Here is a 22050-nt window from a genome sequence, read left to right as displayed (position 1 = left end):
GTAGGGAATACTCTTAGTATAGGGAAAGGTAGTAGTTTTCACCTTTCTTTCTAAAGATTAAGAGTGAGATTTACGATCAGAGTCCATGTCCTTCTTCAGACCCGCCGCAGCACCCATGCCATCACAAAACATCCCTCCCTCTTTCACTTTTGTGCGTAGCATCTATTTTCCTCTCTCGGTCCTCTTCCCCTCCACTGCTCACTTTCTCCTTCTGCAGACTCAAGACTGGCTACCCCTGGCAGGGACACTCTGAAACTACTACTGTGGTGACTTTGCACAGTATAAAAGCCTATTACCCTTATCGTAACATCGTGAGCAAAGAACATGAATGTGTGAATAAAGGAAACTGGAGATCATATGAGACAAGAAGAGGTAGGGAGAAACAAAGTTTTACAAAGAGGGATTATTACTGAGATACTCTTCTCCTTGCTTCTGAAGAGGTAGGGTCCACTGCCCTTGAGAGACTGGACTATAGCAAAACATTCTTCCCCTGCCGCATCCCTTCCTCCCTTTGTTTTTAGCAACTATTTCACTCTTTCCCTTCCGTTTATCTTCATTCTTTTTCATTTTCTTTCCTCCAGCTGACTACGGTGTGGATACCTCCGGCAGGGGTACAATATGCCAGTCCACAGACAAGCCTTGGTCCTCTAATACTTCTACGGTGGTGATTTGGTGACGTAAACAAGCATTTTTGACATAAGGGATAGGCTGAACGACAGAGACGCGAGTGCAGAAAGCGAGCGGGACAAAGGAGTAGAGAAAGTTCCTACAGGGGTGTCATTGTCCTGGCTGTAAAAGATCTGTCTGCCTGGTCTCCCCCAAGAACCTTTACTTTGATTGATTGTACCCATTTTGACCATGGTTGAGTGCCCGAGCCGTGTTCTATGCTAAAAATCCATTGTGTTCAGTAACACGCCAAAGCTCCATTGAGAAGTGGCCTGGTCTAGACCATGGAAGGCACCAGCTTATTTTTTTTCAATATGGCTGCGCTATTTCCACCTTACTGCTACAGGGTAACAACGTAAACCTTCGTACATGAAAAATAAGCTGTAGTCACTTTAAACAGACATACAAAGACACATTACTTTAATTCATGTGTTGTAGCTTGAACACAAACCTTTCACATTACAATAATGTCGATCATCAAACAAAGCAAATACAAATGTAAATATTAGAGTATTTGGACTAGAGAAAAACAGAAAAAAACTTGAGAAAGAAAAGACAAATTGGCGATAAAAACCTGATACCCGCTAAAACAAGGGGAATATGATTAGCCACTCAAATTCTAGACCATAGTTCATCTTGGCTGAGGTACGTAATACTATCAAAGCAATGTGCAAGGGTTAATTGCCTCAATCTATTAAGGCTGTGGCACTCCACAATGATGTTTTTATACATTTGCTTCACTTTTCTACACAGGCGGATGTGTTCTTGTGACCCAGATCCAGCGGCCAAAAGCTCATTGGTCGAGAAAAGATTGAAACACATTCTTAGAACCAATTGTCTGGAAATGTTTGCAGATATTTTGGTGAAGAGTTCACTGATTTTTCTGATCCCGATATGCATTTACACAGCTTGCATTTATTGGCCTGATCTCTCGTTCAGATTCAATCATGTTCACCTAATTTTTTCCTCAAGGGAAGTGGATGCGTAATAAGCAACTCAGCAGAGGTGCTTAGTTCAGATAGTAAGTCTGTACATCCTTTTCCCCACAAGATCAGTTCTTGATCAGATTGCTGCTTAGAGCTAGTTTGAAGTTCTCAAGAATTGACGTCTTATGACATAATTTTCCACTTGAACGTATATTCTAAGGTCAAGTTCTAACCTAATTATGGCCATCAGAACCCCGTTCGGGAGTTTCAATATGGAGTGCCAAAATAGGCCCTCCAGTGCCCCCAGATTTCGGCACCGTAAGTTAAAAACGGGGTAACCGTTATTTGATAGGACTTCAACAGAGCGATCGGGGGGAAAAACGACCATACAGGGTGTTCAATTTCTTAGCTTGTGCAGCCATCAGTAGGGTTTTTGTCTGGAGCAGCTTAGGGACCGCCTTTGCTGAACATCAAGCGCGAATGGGGAAGTCTTAGTAGATTGTGGAATCTGTTGTCATTAAATCGACATGGTATAATATCCATGACTTGCCTTTTGATAGAATCGATGTCCAGCATGTTAGATTTCAAATATTGGTGGATGGCATTTATTTGTCTTTGAAGGCCAATAGGTGTTTAATCAATCAAAACCAAATTGTTGACATAAGCCAACAACTGTTATTGGTGTTCCCCAATGACGGTGGAAAAATGTGCATCCCCACAAAAGCCTCTGCTAAGTCGGATATGTATACATTAAACAACATGAGGGCAAGGACACAACCTTGGCGTAGTTCTCTGAATGTGCCAATCGATTTAGAGATTGGCCCCATGTTGTTCAATTTAACCAGAACTACTGTGTCAGAAAGGATAAATCTCACAATATTCAATAAGGGAGGTGGACAGCCCCATTTCCTCAGTTTAATCCACAGGAGATTCTTGTGGATTAAATCAAAAGCCATTGAGAGCTCGATAAAGCATGGAAGGTAGATTGGTTCATGGATGCGAAGGGGCCTTTTTTGGAGTAGTGCCAGAAAATAACCATTACCTGCTGTTCCGAGGCCCCTTCAAAACCCTGATAGCAACTTGTGAATTCTGCCCTGGCTAAGTGCCCATTGCGCTAATTCTCTAAGCATTAATGAGGAAAGGATTTGGCTTGAAATGTTCAGAACCGCAATTGGTTGGAAGTTAGCTGGAGTCATCCTCTCTCCCTTTTTAAAGATCGGGAGCAGGTGAAATATTTTCGAGGTTGGAGGAGTATCTTTGGCTTTTAGAATATTAAATATTAAAATGCTCGCTGATTTCTGCAATCACTCCTTTATCACTGGATCTTTCCCTCCTCCCTTAAGCACTCCCTTGTGCTCCCACTTCTGAATAAACCATCCTCTGACCCTAACTGCCCTGCCAGCTATCACCCTATCTGCATCACCCCCTTCCTCGGGAAGCTACTTGAGAAGCTGGCTTTGCTCCAACTTAACTCTCGCACTGAACTTGTTGGAGGCCTCCACGACCATCAATCTGGATTCTGAGTATCCAGAGGCACGGAAACTGCTCTAGAAATGCTTGCATCTCTGGACTCCAACTCCCCAGCTGTCCTTATCCTTCTCAATCTCTCCTCTGCATTTGACACAGTTAACCATTCCATCCTAGTACAAAGGCTCCACGATACACTTGGTATCTTTGAATGGGCACTGGATTGGCTGTCTGTTTTCTCACTAACTGCTCTTCCCAAGTCATCCTGGGCCCCTTCTCCTCTCCTTCTTCCATCTTCACCTGTCGTGTCCCTCAGGGTTCTATACTCTCTCCCTGGTTCTTCAACATCTACCTTGCTCTTCTTGCACACCTCATCTCCTCTTTCTCCTCCAACTTCCAGTGGTACGCAGACAACACACAACTCTTCTTCAGACTCCCTGCTGACCCTCTTGCACCCTCCATGATCCCATGCCATACAGTCCTGGTGCGCCTCCAATGATCCCTGCCTCAAGGCCTGTAAAACTGAGATCCTTCCCATTGGGACCCCTGCTCCCTCCTTCTTCCCTTTACTCTGGCCTTCCTCCTTGGGCCCTCCCCCTGCGCCTTCAACGGAAGCCAGAAACCTTGGAGTCATGTTCGACTCCTCTTCCCTTCCACCCTCACACTCAGAACATTCCCAAGAAGTCCAACTATCGGATCTTCCTTCTCAAAGGAATTCTACCTTTTCTCACGTTACCTCAGAGGCTCAATGTGACTCAAGCCCTTGTTCTCGCTAGACTTGACTACTGTAACAGCCTCCTCCTGAACCTTACTTCTTTCTGCAACCCCTCCAGCTTATCCAGAATAGGGCAGCAAGACGTATACTTGACCTTAGGCCCAGGGATCGCATCTCTCCTGCACTAAAAAGTCTTCACTGTCTCCCGGTTGCTGGACAGATTCAGTTGAAATCCCTCTGCATCATCCACAAGGCTGCCTGGCCGGGGGACCACACTATCTTCAACTTGATCTCTCCAAACACTCTCCCCCTAGACCATTTCGCTCCTCTGGCACCATCTCCTTGTGTGTCAAGCGTTTTGCTAAGCAGATGGCAGGGGGTCGTTCACTTTCCTCTGCGGCTCACGACTTTGGAATAGCCTCCCCTCACCGTGCGCCTTCAGCAGGATCTTCTCAAATTCTGGAAGCTCCTTAAGACTTTCCTCTTTTCCTCCTCCTTCCCCCTTCTCTCCTCTGCTAATCTCACAGTTGCTGAATCGGTGTCCTTGGCCCTTGTGCATCTTTGGGGCCTTGACCTCCCACACCAATTCTTCCAAGGTGCTGTCTTTCCACAGCACTTTGCATCTGCATGCCCTCTGCTCTGGAGACTTGCACTTACACCTCTTGCGGCCCAGGCCGTGTAGCACTGTACATTCTAGCACTTCGTCCATGGCTCACCCGTGGGCTTGGATTCCCCAGCACTCACCCCTCCCCCTCCTTCCCTCTTCCTTTCTGCACTTGCACGTTCTGAATTCTCACAAGTCATAGTAGGTTCATCCACCCTCCCTCTTCCCCCACTGCTCTTAAATATTGTGTTGTAATGTTGTAATTGTACTTCCCAGCCTCCCTCCCTGCCCTGTGGGCGCTTTAAAACCGTTTATTCTTATTGTATAAGTGCCTAACAAGCAAACAATAAATAAATGAATAAACAGAGTATAAAGTATCTCCGACCATGTGTGTCTGCGAGTTATGGCGTACACCCACCCACCCATCCATTCGTTTTGTGCCCTTTATATACCAGATTAGAAAGGCCATCTGGACCCGGGGCTCAAGACAGCATGAAAAGTCAAGTGAGTTGAGGATAGGGGGGAAGGAATTGAATAAAGAAGCAAAGGAAGGGGGGAACACAAGTGAAGAAAAGAGCAAGAAGAGGGAGAGAATACTATGCATAAGATCATCCACCAGGACTCCTAAGAATGAACAGTTGTCACTGTAAATTTCACGTCACCCCCTGCTCTAAAACAAAGACTTCAATGAGACTCTGATCACACACTACATGCCTTCTTGTAGTTCTAGAGGGATACTGAGCCGCTGATCACACACTGCATGCCTCTTGCAGTTCTAGGGGGATAGCGAGACTCTGATCACACACTGCATGCCTCTTGCAGTTCTAGCGGTATTCTGAGACTCTGATCACACACTGCATGCCTCTTGCAGTTCTAGCGGTATACTGAGACTCTGATCACACACTGCATGCCTCTTGCAGTTCTAGCGGTATTCTGAGACTCTGATCACACACTGCATGCCTCTTGCAGTTCTAGGGGGATACCGAGACTCTGATCACACACTGCATGCCTCTTGCAGTTCTAGGGGGATACCGAGATTCTGATCACACACTGCATGCCTCTTGCAGTTCTAGAGGGATACTGAGCCGCTGATCACACCCTGCTTGTGTCTTGCAGTTCTAGAGGGATACAGAGACTCTGATAACACACCGCATGTCTCTTGCAGTTCTAGCGGTATACCAAGACTCTGATCACACACTGCATGTCTCTTGCAGTTCTAGAGGGATACTGAGCCGCTGATCACACACTGCATGTCTCTTGCAGTTCTAGAGGGATACTGAGCCGCTGATCACACACTGCATGTCTCTTGCAGTTCTAGGGGGATACCGAGACTCTGATCACACACTGCATGTCTCTTGCAGTTCTAGCAGTATACCGAGACTCTGATCACACACTGCATGTCTCTTGCAGTTCTAGCGGTATACCGAGACTCTGATCACACACTGCATGTCTCTTGCAGTTCGAGGGATACTGAGCCGCTGATCACACACTGCATGCCTCTTGCAGTTCTAGGGGGATACCGAGACACTGATCACACACTGCATGTCTCTTGCTGTTCTAGAGGGATACAGAGCCGCTGATCACACACTGCATGCCTCTTGCAGTTCTAGGGGGATACCGAGACTCTGATCACACACCGCATGGCTCTTGCAGTTCTAGCAGTATACTCATACTCTGATCACACACTGCATGTCTCCTGCAGTTCTAGGGCGATACTGAGACTCTGATAACACACTGAATGGCTCTCTGGTCCTAAGGGGGGGACATTGAGACTCTGATCGTGCACAGCATGTCTGTTTCAGTTCTAAGAGAGGGATACTGAGACTCTGATTGCAAACTGGATGTCTCTTCCAGCCCTAAGGGAGGAATACTATGACTCTGATCACACACTGCATGTCTCTTACAGTTCTAGGGGGCTACTGAGCCGCTGATCACACATGGCATGCCTCTTGCTGTTCTAGGGGGCTACTGAGCCGCTGATCACACACGGCATGCCTCTTGCTGTTCTAGGGGAATACTGAGACTCTGATTGTACACTGCATGTCTCTTGCAGTTCTAGAGGGATACTGAGACTCTGATCACACACTGCATGCCTCTTGCAGTTCTAGGTGGATACCGAGACTGTGATCACACACTGCATGTCTCTTGCAGTTCTAGGGGGATATCGAGACTCTGATCACACACTGCATGTCTCTTGCAGTTCTAGAGGGATACAGAGCCGCTGATCACACACTGCATGTCTCTTGCAGTTCTAGAGGGATACTGAGACTCTGATCACACGCTGAATGTCTCTCTGGTCCTAAGGGAGGGACATTGAGACTCTGATCGTGCATAGCATGTCTGTTTCAGTTCTAAGAGAGAGATACTGAGACTGATTGCACATTGGATGTCTCTTCCAGTCCTAAGGGAGGAATACTGAGACTCTGATCACACACTGGATGTCTCTTCCAGGCCTAAAGGAGAAATATTGAGACTCTGATCGTGCACAGCATATGTCTTCCGGTTCTAAGAGAGGGATACTGTGATTCTGATCGCACACTGGATGTCTCTTCCAGTCCTAAGGGTGGAATACTGAGACTCTGGTCGCACACTGGATGTCTCCTCCAGTCCTAAGGGTGGAATACTGAGCCTCTTATCGCACACTGGATGTCTCTTCCAGTCCTAAGGGTGGAATACTGAGACTCTGGTCGCACACTGCATCTCTGTTGCAGTTCTACAGAGATACTGAGCCTCTGATCATACACTGCATGTCTCATACACTTGCAGTTCTAGAGGGATACTGAGCCTCTGAGCACACTGCATGTCTCCTCCAGCCCTAAGGGTGGTATACTGAGACTCTGATCATACACTGAATGTCTCTTGCAGTTCTAGAGGGATACTGAGCCTCTGAGCACACTGCATGTCTCCTCCAGCCCTAAGGGTGGTATACTGAGACTCTGATCATACACTGAATGTCTCTTGCAGTTCTAGAGGGATACTGAGCCTCTGAGCACACTGCATGTCTCCTCCAGCCCTAAGGGTGGAATACTGAGACTCTGATCATACACTGCATGTCTCTTGCAGTTCTAGAGGGATACTGAGCCTCTGAGCACACTGCATGTCTCCTCCAGCCCTAAGGGTGGTATACTGAGACTCTGATCATACACTGCATGTCTCATACACTTGCAGTTCTAGAGGGATACTGAGCCTCTGAGCACACTGCAGGTCTCCTCCAGTCCTAAGGGTGGATTACGGAGACTCTGATCGCACACTGCATGTCTCCACCAATCCTAAGGGTGGAATACTGAGACTCTGATCGCACACTGCATGTCTCCTCCAGCCCTAAGGGTGGTATACTGAGACTCTGATCATACACTGCATGTCTCTTGCAGTTCTAGAGGGATACAGAGCCGCTGAGTACACTGCATGTCTCCACCAGTCCTAAGGGTGGAATACTGAGACTCTAATCGCACACTGCATGTCTCCTCCAGTCCTAAGGATGGAATACGGAGACTCTGATCGCACACTGCATGTCTCCACCAATCCTAAGGGTGGAATACTGAGACTCTGATCGCACACTGCATGTCTCCTCCAGTTGTAATAGCGGGATACTGAAACCCTGTGGATTGCACATTATAAAGTGGCACCGAGACTCTGTGATCATACACTTTGTGTTTTATGCTACAACAATAATCTCACTAGCGTAAGTGCCGAGGGTGATACGTCAGCCCTCTTTGCACAGGAATCCACCATCCCACCCCCCCTTTCTGAGTTTGCTGGTACCTATCACCGTTGCAGCATGTGGTAGCACTGCTAGACCGGTCATTCACAGCCATGCAGGCTCTAGAGGTATTCCTCGGATAGGGGCCCACTGGACGCCACTGGGCACATGTGGCACTAATACACAGGTAATGCCGCGCCAGTTACCACACGCGCCCACAAGTGCAAGTGGATTTTCCTGGTTCGGAAAACGGGCAGCATTTCCAAATAACAACTGTTTTACTACTACCGCCAAAGTCATGGCATTACAACCCCGGAAGTAATTAAAAAAAGCAACAAGATCATTGCCAGTCTGATATACATGAAATGCACCAGACTTTTTGGGAGAATAGTTGCAACATCTACAGCTGTGTTAGCTTTTGGCAATTTGGCTATATTGCATTGAATGGGGACTCTCTGATCAAGGCCCTGCATGGGTGAGTGCCAGTGCCTGCTCTGCTAGTCCCAGAACTGGACCTTGGACCAGGGGGCAGAGTCTGCACACTGCCAGTGAATGCCTGATTAAATACAAGGCCCCGATGCCAGTTATACAGAGTGAGCCCGAATGAAATGAATGACTATAGTCTATAGCACTGTGCTTAAAGACAGACCCACCTGCGTCCAAGCACTCTAATGCAAGTATGTGTTTTAATTACTCAATTTAAAAGGCACTCTATCTACGAACCTCGGAGGAATGAAGGCCTGCGTCTGCAGTGCCAGGATTTGAAACTGCTTGGGCAGTGTTCACAAAGGGATCTATCTAATGAGAGTGCTTAACGACTGATCTAGCTTACCAGCAACGTCATTGAACAAACCACTGGCTTGAAACCTTGGTTCAGAAAATATCCATAGGTATGGCTGGTAGAACATGCTAGTCAAGCGCAGTAATAAATTAGCTAACTCTAAACCCTGCTTACAGGTATTGGAAGCCTGACGAGGGTCTCCATGAGAAGTGACTTTGAGGCTATTTTCTCAGGACGAACGCCCTCTAACCCGAGCAGCGATTTTGGTTTTAATAACATGCTGTGTCAAACAGGCCTTAGTGTGCCATCCCCACCATCTCACCTGCTGAAAATTGAAAGCCCTTCATGGCTTACACTAGGGATATCTTAGGCTTTAAGTGGGCCGGGGCTAGCCAGGGCTCAGCCCAGCAGTCTCCCACAACTTCCCTTGAGCCTGGGCTCTCACTTTCCTGACCCGATTTCCTAGTGCACGAACGGGAAATGAAAAGGCAAGTGACAAGACTGCTCGTCCCCAGTAGATCTCGTTATTAGCTGTGTTTAGAATTGCATCATCCTTTGCAGACCTTTAAAATTAGATAGTTTTCGAAGACAGTATGCAAGGGAAAGTGCAATGTCAAGGACACATTGTTTGTTTGATTTTTGTCACATGTTATATTTAAGTCTCATTAGAATGATTTAATATAATAGGCAGGCATCTATTGACCTATGCAGATATGATTTCAATTTGATATTTGAATACTTTTATTTTAATTGATTTTTTGACTGCCCATTAATTATATTTAACACACCTTTTAAAGTAGATTTTTTCCCGTGTAAACTTTTTTTCTAGGTAAGAAAACTCGACCGCTTTTGTTTAGGGTACTCCATCAATTACATTGGCCCTATGTCTTTTATTAGTTCTTTAGCTCTACTGGATACCGAGAGATTGCCAAAGACGTCTTAGGCCTTGCGGCCAAATATTAATTTGCTAAGAATAAGGGACCCCCTCTTTATCTATTGCCACTTAAACACTGGGGGTATCGGCAATCTCACTCGCATGTAGTTCCTCCATAGTAGGTTGCATAGTTACATGTAGGGAGCAGGGACTTGATCTCAAGGCAGAGGCTTGTCCTCCTAGTAGTGTTCAGTGCTGCACATCCCAGTGCATCAGATCCCAGATCCTTCCAACCTTTCCTGGTCCAGATCAGTTTCCAGCCCTGCGCGCTTTCCATGTATCTCACACCAGACACTGCTACCTACACCAGCCCCGTCTATCTATCCCATTACCACCCGATTTCAAACAATTGCACCCACCTACACAAATGTCTCTGTACACGTGAACTGCACTCGACATGTACCCTCAACCCCCTTACATCAATCATAGACGCTTTATATCGAACTTCAACCATTCATGCTAACCAAAAAACATTGTCAACCACCTTCTATCAATTGCAACATGTCTATGCCAACCCCATCACCTAGTACCAACCACGTTTTGGATATAGCAAACCCGTCCAATGTATATCACAAACGACCGCTTCAAACTAGCCACATGCATCTTATTCCATTCATGGCCACCTAATTTAATATGAAACTCCTTTATATTAACCATTTCGACCTCAGATGAAAAAAACAGTGTTATACCAAACCCAACTACCTCGTGTCAACTGGAACAACCAAACTCAGCCACCATATATACAGAGCAACCACCTTGTACCATTCCCATCCACCCTAAAGTGCACCCAGCTTCATCCCAACCGGACATAAATTCTGCCACCATACACCAACCCCAACCACCCGATAGGCGCATAACCACCATATACAGACCGCATGCACTTCATAGCCGCCTCCTAACTTTTAACAAACACAACATAACTATCCCATAACATGTATGTAAACCCCACTCACCTTATAAAAATCACAATATTATACAAACCACACACACACCGACACCTTTCCCGTCGCATTATACCAAACTCAGCCCCCTACTCACACTGCATTATCTCAACTCGGCCATAAAAAGCTTGCTTTGACCACTACCATCACCTGCTGCAACCACCTTATTCTTGCTCCACCTATCTTACAGCAATCTCAACCACTTTAAGCAAACTCTGCCTGCCTGTGACTTACAATTGCCTAAAACCGTGGGCACTGATTTGAGAACAAACGCAACAACTTTATGCACCCATTTTGAGGAACCCCCCACAACTTACCGTTTGGTTGTCCTCGTAGAGCTTCAAGTCATACCCACTCAGCTCCACACAGAAAATGATTGCTGTGACGCCCTCAAAGCAGTGGATCCACTTTTTGCGCTCAGATCGCTGCCCCCCAACATCCACCATTTTGAAGGTGAGTTCCTTGAAGGTGAACTTGTTCTCCACAATGCCCGTGGTCATGTCCCGGGAGCGCAGGATATCCTCCACGGTGGGAATGTAATCGAGGGCAGCAATCCGCTCAAGGTCATTCAGATAGTAGGCAGCATTGTCCTCGAGGTGGTACTCGTTGGATCTGCAAAAGCATTCCTGAACACCTGTGTCAGACCAGAGCCGCTTCATGACCCCCAGCAGTTCCGGAGTGATCTCACCTTTGCTCTCAGCTGGCCCGGTCAGGGCAAAGAGCTGAACCGCATCATAGGCACGATCAGGGTTGTGGAACTCAATCTTAAGGGTGGCGAGGGCGCGGATGATGCGAGTCAGTGAGTCAATGGCATTGTAGATAATGAGGGGCTTGTACTCTTTGCAGGCCTCCAGGTTGAACCCGCCACTGTGGATAATCTTCATCTGCTTGACGATGGTGCTCTTGCCAGAGTTACTGGTGCCCAGAAGCAGGAGCTTGATCTCGCGACGTTGACGCTGACTCTCGGAGCGCAGGTGGCGGTCAATGCGGCGAGAGCGCCTGGCCGCCTCTTTCTCCTCAGAGCTTTGCCGACATCCCATGGTATAGCAGAGGGTAGCTGGAGATGCTCTCGAGCCCTCGGTCTGCCGTAGAGTAGAGCTGCCCTTCCGTCAGGCTTGGCTCTGGTGCTCACTCTAGGTCAAGATAGAGCAGCACTTTGATGTGCCGAAGACACGCTGTGCTACAGAAGGGTTACCCACAGGGTGTGATGTCAGACTGCAGTGAGGGCACAGACGGGTCTCATGGCATGCCCATCTCCTGTGGGCAGGCAGGTGGTGCACATTCACCTTTACTGAAAGGACTCCACCATGCGCTGCGGTGTGGGCGGAACTGTCAAATCCCCTTTCCTGCTCTGCATAATTATTCCTCTTCCGCCTGTCCAAAGGTAAGGAGCAAGCCTCTCATCCGCTTCACTTCTGCCTCACTGGCCTTTTCTAATTGTATTTTCCGGTTGCCGTGGTGACGCTGCTAGGTGCAGCTGAAGATCTGTGGTCGCCTTTGCCGCCTCCTCCGGTGCGCCGCTCACCTGCTACACTGTTGTCTGCTGCTCCCTTGTAGGCGTCGGCACCCAGCCTTCAATCCACCTGTGCAACAAACAAAAAGAGAGGACATGGCGTCAGAATTGGCCTTTCAGCTGCAGTCTGTGAGCATCACATCCGCCACCCATCACTAGCATAATACCTTGACTCAATCCAGGATTTTAAGCCAACAGGACGTGGGATTCCAGGATATGCAATATAACTTTTCCCCTCATAAATACACGTAATCGCATGTAAAACATATAAAACTCCTGTTGCCTTAAAATGTTACACTTGACATGGTAACAGTTATGCCCATTCATCAACCTTAATTGCCATCTTCTATTATTTCAAGACAAGCCTTCCCTCTTCCATCTCCCTCTACAGGACCACTACTCTCCACTAAACACACTCCCAGAGAAGCAAAGCAGACTGAGAAACGTCCAGGCTGTGCGGCCTAGTACAAAATACATTCGGAGCCCATTCTTCCCATGCTTGTTGCCCCCCACCCCCCAGCTCAGGTGTGAACTCTCTCTGACCCCTAGATGGAGAAACTTACTAGAGAAGCAGGGAGCAGGGCCGCGCGTGCAGCCTGGCAGTGCAGGCCTGGGGAAAATGTTTGCCGCCGGCCGGCCAGGCAGGCTAACCGGAATCCCAGGCCCTCGGCAGCTCCACAGCCGCCCTTGTGACTCTGTTATCGACAACACCGAGCAAAACAAACACAGTCCTGCTGGTACCCAGCCCGGGCGGGCTCTCCGCGCCTCTGAAGCCAGGCAGCTGGGAGCAGGCCCAGCCCTGCTCTGACCGGTTCTCCCGCATTAAAGAGCCTGTGCCCGTGCCTCCTCTGCGGGATCCGCTCACGGCATCTCTGCCCTTGGAAAGCCTGCCGGGGGGGCGCCTGGAGCTCGCCGGAGACAGGCACGTGCCAGGCTGAAGTGTGCCCCCGAAGGCCCCCGTCATAGTTCCCAATTAGTCCCAGGCGCAGAGGCCTGGGTCCAGAGCTGGGGGCGAGCATTGATTGCGAATAGGGACGCTGACGTAAAAAGGAAACGGTATTGATTGCTGCAGCAGGAAACAATGGCGGCCCTGCAAGGCTCCCTTTCGGGTCACCCCTTATCGTATTGTGAAGCACGTGAGGGCCGGATCAATGCCGGGTCTGACTTGCCAGTGCACCCCTGTGGAAGGTTCCTGCAAAGGAAGTGTTTAGCATTCCTGCCCGCAGCATACTGTGAGCCACACGTTGCCTTCAGGAGTGCACCTCGGCTTTGCACACATGCACAGGTTTCCTCTAACCCAATGTTTCACTTAGTTCCGCAAAACTCATTGGAGCTCATGTTCCATGGGCGCGCAAACGAACGGCGTACAAGCCTGTGCTTTTAGGGCATTCGTTTACGATACGACTCCTATTAAAACATTTGTGTGCTCGGTTAGGAGGGGTGGAACACCACTTGCTTTTCTGCCACCTCCTTCCTCAATGCCATGCAAATAAATGCTCCAGCATCTGCCCCAGCTTGGATTTGTATTCCGGCGCAGATGCTGGCGATCCCTATGGGGTCTGCCTGCTTTATACTAGTGCACAACGCTGGCGGACGCCATAGGGATCCATTGTACACGCTCCCTGCCATGCGAGCCTGGGGGAAGTGTGTAAACAGCATGTCGGGGAGGGTTTAATTTCAATTGACAATGCTGCTTACCATGTGCATGGTAAGCAGTGTTCCCGGTTCAAATTAAACCCTCCCTGATGTGCGAGCATGTCGGTGAGGGTTTCATTTAATTTGTGGCAAGAGGTGCTCACAAACAGTAAACGCTGCTTGGCATACCACGCAGGCAGCGTTTACTCACTTGGCACTGTGGAGTGACGAACTCCATACAATTCATTTTTTATTCCAAAATATGTCGTCATTTGCCCATAAAGCTCTATGTGCTCCCATACGAATATTTGGCCTTCTTGTGGTATGGGGTCAGGAAGCTCTTTATGGCCTTCAGTTGTCTTATTGGGTCTTTCACAAAACCTTTTCTCTGTTTCCCTGTCTTTTTCTTCTTCTGCACAGGAGACTATTCACCTTCTGACTCAGAACTGCTACTGGTACTCCCTTTCTAGTCTTCTAGGCGCTTCATATGAGACTGGGAATCTCTCCCAGAACCACAGGGGTCTGGACTCCTCTCGCCTGGGCAAAGTGAACTCTCAGGGTCACTCTCCCTGTAGTTAACTTTAGGCCCAGGATAGAACACAGTTTCCTCATCCCTCATTCCAGGGAGTCTGGGGAATTCCCCCCGTTCTCCTGAATGTACAGAGGTTTTTAGAATGTCCCTCCTGGGTCGAATCTCTGGCTTTTCTCTTCCAATGTAGCAGGCCAGGTGGTCTCTTTGTATCCTCATCTTCTGCAAGTCTAACACCCTGATCTTGTCATAGGAGTTTTCCGGGTCAGAATTACTCACAAGATTTCTTTTGGCCTTCCAGGACACACTGGTCCGGCCACCTTCTCTTCCGTGTGGTAGAGTTGAATACTCATCAATATCAGACAGGGAGTTGCCTTCTGAATCAGTTGGGCTATCTATGCCTGGGTAAGTATAACTGCCTCATGTAACCCTGTTCTTGATAGTTGGCATGAATGAGGTCTGTTCCCATTTGTACATGAGAGGTTGTAAATGACTGGCATGAGGCCCCTGCTGGGAAGGGCACCTCACCTTGATCAGTAGGCCTTGTCCCATATCCTGATTGGTCAGAATGTCTCAGGGCCTGTTTATAATTTTCAATTTCCGTGGTGAGACTCTCACAGCTGTCTTTCTTTCCTTATTTCCTGTTGGTAGTCAGAGTGGGTTTTTTAATTATGACACCAAGGCCTGATTAGTGTCAAAAACCCTGCTCTGAGCTACCATTCGATCTGTTGTTTGCTGCACCTCATGTTGCAGTGGTTTATTCTCCCTCTGTAAGTCTGTATGCTACGTGCATACTCGAGACGCTTTTCCTTCAGGAGAATAATCATTCAAATGGATTCTGTCCTCCCATGTATTCCTCATCTATGATATTTCCTATTACCAGTTTAAGCTGCTTCGGCCCCAAAAAGAAATTTCGCAGTGGGCACTGTGCGTCTATGCGGCCGCCTCAATGTCCCTCAAGGGCCTCCGTCTCGAGGGGGACGTCATCGAAGGTATATATGGAATGTGCAGCACCCGTTGGCTTCAGTTCCATTTTTCCGCGTAAGCAATCACTTCATGAAATACGGCGTGCTTCATTTTATTACTTCGTAATCGTGAAAGATGTCTTAGTCTTTGACGACTCCGAAGACCAGGTTTAAGAAATGCCATGACTGCAGCACAAAAATATCAGACATACCCACATCAGGTGTGTTTGTGGTGCCTTGGTGTGGAGCACAAGACCTGGGCCTGTCAGTCATGTCAATCGATGACGGGAAACGCTCTGAAGGAGCATTAAGGGAAATTGGTGGTAGGTAAGTGCCCCAAAAAATCCCCTTCGACTACCACATCGAAAAAACATTCCTCTGACGAAGCGAGAGGCGACTTTCCTTGATGGAAAAAAACTGAAAAGTCTAGGTCGCGGAGTGGCTCTCACCACTCCTCGCCGTTGTTGAGAAAATCTAAGAAGTGGCATCATAGATCACCTACTTCATCTTCCTCGTCCGACTCATCTCCAGAGAGGAGTATATTTTTCCCTAATAGGCCTCTACTCCAGCTGAATGGGAATCATTCATGCAGGAAATGCAAAAAAATAAAAAATAAAATAGTGAGTCAAAAACAAGTAGGCCATGCTCCTACCGTGCCTTCTGAAGGCCGGTAAGGAAAGGGCTCCAGCCAAATCCTGCGTGCCCTCCAGTCCAGGACGAATGCCAGATATTCATTGAGAGCTGTCGAGGCATCGACATGATGAAAAATCATCGAAGACCCTGCAGAGTCGATCTAAGTCTGCCATAAAAATGTCCACGGACAAGTCGACTTTGAAGACATTGACGCCATCTGTGCCATCTGCGCCATCGACCCCCAAGACGTCTTCATCGAAGACATCAATGCCAAAATCAAGTTTGGTGACAACTCCACAGCATCTGGCTCTAAACATTTGTCGCCTTTACCGAACATACAAAAATCCTTTACACCATTGCCAAGAAAGGATTTCTTTTTTGTAATCCCTCACATCGATTTATGAAGACAATGAGCCTTCAGGTGACATTGATCCACCTTTTGGATTACAATATGGTACACCTAATGTTTCCGATAGTTTTATATCGGAGGAGTCTAGGATGCAGGACCTGTGTGATTATTTACAATCAGCCAGTGGGGTGGACACCTCTCCAGAATTCGAATTTGGCAAGCTTAACCCGGCAGATCACACAGAGGCAATTAATGACCAAAGTTATTGATTATCTGGGATGGAGCAGGCCTGACCTCCTATTCGAATAGGATAACCTCATGGATATCCTGGACAAAGGTCCACAAAGGGATCTCTCCAAAAAAGAGTAAGTGCAAACTGGAAAGCACCAGAATCAAGTCTGTCAGTCCATACAAATTTGACTAATATAAACCATCAAGTAGTGACCCCAACTAATTGCCTAAACATCCTACCCCAGAAAGCCTGGTGGTGCAAGCAGCAACCTCTACTTCCAAACAAGCCATTCCAGCAGATCGGGATAATGAGCATATAGATGCCTGGTCAAAGACATTTTTATCTGCCGGGAGCATGGATCCCAAGTCTGCTAACTCTATATGTGCCCTTGCAAAATGTACTTTCACCCTACAGGACTGTGTATCCATGGCGGCTGAACATATTCCCAAAGTGGAAGAAAGACGGCTTCCTGGCCATTGTAAAAGATGGGAAAGAGGCCATGTGTGAGTCTCTACAGTCAGGTTTGGCTTCTGCTGACCGTTTTAGCAGAGCCATGGCAGCAGGCACTGTGATATGCAGGTTTGCGTGGTTAAGGCAGTCTGGATTTGCACAGGACGTGCAGTCTAGAGTCCTTAATACGCTTTTTGACGTCTCATCTTTTTGGCAGCAAGGCCAATGAAAGCTTTGAGAAGCTGTAGACCTCGAAGGTGGCAGCCAAGTCTCTAGGTGCCGCCATCAGGCAGTCTCAGCCTTCTCACCCCAGTGCACTTTCTTGGATGGGTAGATCCTTTTGCTTCTACTCAGTTGGAAGAGTGAGAAGAATGGCTGATCAAAGAGGCCAAAGAAGATTCCCTCGTGGTGGACGAGGGAGAGGTGTAAAGCCCGCCCAAGCAGCAGCATCTTTACCATCAGCCGCTGCTTCAGCCGCCTCAAAACCTCTGAGGTCTTGACTCACAAAACCCCAGTGGGAGGCAGACTGTCTCATCATCTGAAAGAATAGCGAGCCATTACTTTGGATGCTTGGCCATTAGAAGCAATCTCAAGCACAGAGAGTACCTGAGGTTCACCGTTGGTGGTTCTCATGATCAGTTTCGAGTTCTGCCTTTCGGCTGACCTCCGCCCGAGGGTATTCACCAAACTGATGGTGGCAGCGAGTCTCAGGCTAGGGGGGATTCACGCTACCCTTACCTGGACGATTGGCTGATCAGGTCACATTCTCCAGAACAAGTCCTGGATCATCTCAGCGTAACCTGCCACACTCTCCACAAACTGGGCTTGTTCCTCAATTACAAGACGTCCCATATGATACCATCTCAAAAACTCCAATTCATCGGTGCTGTACTGGATACATCCTTGGGAAAAACCTTGCCACCGAGGTAAGGCCTCAACACATTCTGCAGATGGTCACCAAATTTCAGAGTGCCCAGCGTCTCCCGGCTTTCGACTTCTTGAGGTTGCTCAGCCTCATGGTATCCTGCATTTTCCTGGTGCCAGAGGCTCGCCTGAGAACGAGATCCCTTCAATGGGCCTGCATAGACAACATTCTGAAGGGAGTACCTTTTCGGCAACTGTGGCTGTAGATAACTGTAGTTACGGATGCCTCACTCACAGGGTGGGGAGCCAACGATCTGGCAATCAGCGGTTGTGGGTCTTCACCGGAGGCCAAAGTATACATCGACCTTTTGGAGCTGAGAGCAATCAGACTTGCGCTGAAGGCTTTTCTACCCTCTGTATGGGGAAAGACTGTCCTGATAATGACTAACAACACTGTGGCCATCTACTACCTCAACAAGAGAGGAGGCGTAGGATAACTACCACTGTGCAGAGGGGTTCTGGGCAATACAAGAAGGAATCTCCCTATTGGCAGTTCACCTAGCAGGCGTGGAGAACACAGTGGCGGACGCTCTGAGCAGGCAGAGCACAGTATCCCACGAGTGGGCACTAGCTCAGGAAGTCCTTGAAGAGATCTTCACCCTTTGGGGAACCCCTCAAGGGGATTTGTTCATGGTCAGTTTCAACCGGAAGTGCGAACTGTTCTGCTCCAGGGAATTTCCCCCAAGAGGATCTCTAGGGGATGCGTTCGTAGTGACTGGAAGTTTCCACTTCTGTATGCATTTCCTCCAGTCCCCGCCATTCCTCACATTATCTGGAGGTTGAGAATGCTCGGGAAATCAATGATCCTAATTGCTCTGGATTTAGCCAGGAGGACGTGGTACCCTGACCTTCTGGACATATCTATCTGCCCTCCAAAACGTCTTCCACAAAGAGAGGACCTTCTCTCGCGAGAGGATGGTCAGGTTCTCCATCCAGAGGTCAACACGCTCAACCTTCACGCATGGTTTTTGAGAGGTTGAGATACACGGATTGGGACCTCTTGGATGACGTAATGGAGATATTGCTTTCGGCCAGAAGGCCAGCAACAAAGTCATTGTACCGCCGCCAGCTGGTGCAGGGATAAGAATGTGGAACCTTTTCTATGCAAAACACCAGAGGTGTTAACTTTTCTGCTGCATTTGGCCCACCTGGTGCTCCAGGTTGGAACCATTAAGGTTATTTGGCTGCACTTTCCATCTTCAAGCACTCGTCTGAGAAAACGTCATATTTTAAAATACCTTTGGTAGTACAATTTCTAAAGGGACTCACTAACAGGTTCCCTCCATCGCCTTTTCAATTTCCTATTTGGGACCTTAATCTTGTTTTGAAATTTCTCAAGTGTGCACCATTTGAACCACTCTGTTCATGTCCTTTGAGACTACCAGAATTCAAAACCATCTTGTTAGTAGCATTAACATCAGCCTGTAGGGTGAGTGAGTTGCAGGCACTATCTTCTAAACCACCTTTTATATATTTTTTTAATAAGGACAAGGTTGTCCTTAGGGTCAAACCTTCATTCTTACCTAAGATTATATCAGATTTACATCTGGGACAAAAGTTACTATTACCTACCTTTTACCCACCACCTCATACTGGCAAGGAAGTGGAAAGGTTACACAGACTGGACCCAAAAAGGGCTCTCAGTTTCTACATTTCAAGGATGTCAAAGTGTCGTCTAGATGACCAACTGTTTATAGGATATACTGGTCAACGACTGGGACAGGCTGTAACTAAACAAACCTTGTCCAGATGGATTATATTAGTTATTACTGAATGCTATAGGTGGTCCGGGAAAGATCCCTCAGAAGGCTTGCAAACCCATTCCTATAGGGGTATGGCTACTTCTTCTGCTTTGCAAACAGGGGTTTCAATACAAGATATTTGTGAGACAGCCACTTGGTCCACCATTCATACTTTTACAAAGCATTACTGCCTTGATTCCACCTTAAGCCAGGATGGAAGCTTTGGGAAAGCAGTCCTTCATTCGGTTCATAACAAGCCTTGATTACAAAATTCTTACTCCCTCCGACAAAACTAATACTGCTTTGGGAGTCCATCATAGATGAGGAACGCGTGGGAGGACACAATCTATTCGTAGAACAAGTAACTTACCCCTGGTAACGTTCTTTCGACTGGATGTTCCTCCCACGTATTCCTCATCGCCCCTCCCAGCCTAACCACAGTAGAATTTTCCATGTTATTGCAGTGTACGCTCCTTCAGAGTCTGGTATGGTCTAAATCACATTAATGCTGGTAGTTCTAACACGAAAAAACAGAACTGAAGCCAACGGGCGCTGCACGTTCCATTTATACCTCTCATGATGTCATGCTCGAGGCACAACGAGTCGACCGCATCGACGCACAGCACCGTCTGCTGAAATCTTTTTTTTCCAAAGCAGCTGACGCTGGATATAGGAGATATCATAGATGAGGAATACGTGTGAGGAACATCCAGTCGAAAGAACGTCACCACGTGTGAGTAACTTGTTCTTCTCTTGCCTACAATTTGCTGTGTCCGGAAGTTCAGCTTCTATTTGTCACACACTCTACTAGCTCATTCCTTTCTCCTCGAATTCTGGTCAGTTCCTGAGGACCTGACTGTTCCTTTTCTGCATCCACTTTCAACCTGAATGCATCTTGGTCTTTGACCAGTTGTAAATTCCATTGTTTCAGAATATTTACATTCTGATGCATTTCATCAAACTCCTTTTGTGGGACTATCTCTTTAATGCTGGACTATTTTCCTTTTCAAATTCGCTAATTTGTTGTTTGAGGCCCATAATGCCATCTAACAGCCCTCCGTTATGACCAGTCTGGTAATTCAATTGGGAATGCAGGCGACTTACAGTGTCTGCACCCTTAGTGCATGCATTATGCAGTGCAGCAAACTCAATTTCTCTCTCTGCACTGGCTTGCTGTTGTGTTTTCAGCTCATCTTGTAGTTGATCAATGAGCTGTTTTTGATGTAACTCAAAACCTTTGCTCTGCTGCACTTTATCTCCAAGCTGCACAAGTTCGTCCTTAACCTGTTTCCAGGCCTCAGTCTGCCTCATCACATCAGCCTCACTCTTTTGCACTCGCTCTTCCACTATCTGCAAGTGGAAGGGCAGGTATAAATAAGCTGGGAGCTGAGCCATTTGACTCCGTTCTTCACAAGCGTTTTGGGTCATATAAAGTGCCTCTAATGCTTTGTGCAACATCCCACCTTTGCACTAAATGTCAGCGTTCACTGAGGTAACCTGTTGCTCCATTCTAGTTTGCCAGCTCCTGGCTTCACCCTCACTCCATTCTCCTCAAGTGAATAGCTTAGCCAGGAGGTGCTTCCTGGCATCACACTCTTCTATGTAAGTCATTTTAAAATGGCTTTTTGCAACTTTTGTAAAACTTTCTTTGTGCAGGGGCAGAAATCACCCTGTTCCTGCTTGATTTCTGCACACAATACCAAATCAAAATCAATTCTTACTCAATCTTCTTTTTGCCTCAGCACTCTACACAGTCTCATTTTTCTACACCTATACACCTCGGAACTCGGGCATCAAGCGTTACAGTGGCCTTTTAACAATGCACAGTGACCTTATATCTACCTCAGTGCACGTAAACCAAAAGGAATTTCCTGTGACCAATGCACTTGTCATGAGTCAACAATAATAGACCAGATCCCGGCATATGAGCCCCCAATTTTTCACGTTATATTGAGACCACCCTTAACCTGGAGATTTCCTTCCCACCCCCAATCAAGGAGCCCTACAATACTCGTGTATATTTATTTTAGTGCTGGTCTTACTGATAACTCACATAAATGTCCCCCCCCTGTGCCTACAGTGAGCCAAGAAGCAGCCGCGTATAGGAACAATATTCGTATTTATTTGAATTACAGGTAATAGAAATCACACTAAACTACGCACACACCGCGTTCTTTGTGGCTCACAATTAACTTCTTGTTACACAAGTGAATCACACCAATGGGTTAGAAAAAACACAAACTACAATACTTTTCTTTCCACAAATTACACTTCAAGGAAAGCTGATCAATAAACAAGCAGAAAACAATAACATGACGTATGCAAATGCTGAGCAATTTCGATT

General features: G+C 47.3%; 2 protein-coding genes across 4 annotated transcripts in view; one reads left to right on the top strand and one right to left on the bottom strand.

Annotated features, from left to right (window-relative positions):
• RSPH14 (radial spoke head 14 homolog) overlaps nucleotides 1-22050 on the top strand; it is an 832917-nt gene that overhangs the window by 477588 nt on the left and 333279 nt on the right. The window lies entirely within an intron of this gene.
• GNAZ (G protein subunit alpha z) overlaps nucleotides 1-22050 on the bottom strand; it is a 553726-nt gene that overhangs the window by 290436 nt on the left and 241240 nt on the right. For 2 of the 3 annotated variants that reach the window (XM_069619849.1, XM_069619847.1), the window contains exon 2: nucleotides 11052-12317. In XM_069619849.1, coding sequence (XP_069475950.1) covers nucleotides 11052-11774 — 723 coding nt within the window. In that variant the 5' untranslated portion in view covers nucleotides 11775-12317. Of the gene's footprint in view, nucleotides 1-11051; nucleotides 12318-12810; nucleotides 13078-22050 lie in introns of those variants that run through there. The other variant, XM_069619848.1, reaches the window with a different exon arrangement.

This window comes from Ambystoma mexicanum, chromosome 10 (assembly GCF_040938575.1).
Source record: "Ambystoma mexicanum isolate Mex_15411 chromosome 10, UKY_AmexF1_1, whole genome shotgun sequence".
Lineage (NCBI taxonomy): Eukaryota > Metazoa > Chordata > Amphibia > Caudata > Ambystomatidae > Ambystoma > Ambystoma mexicanum.
The sequence above is the reverse complement of the archived record's forward strand: the minus strand, read 5'-3'. Positions and strand labels throughout refer to the sequence as shown.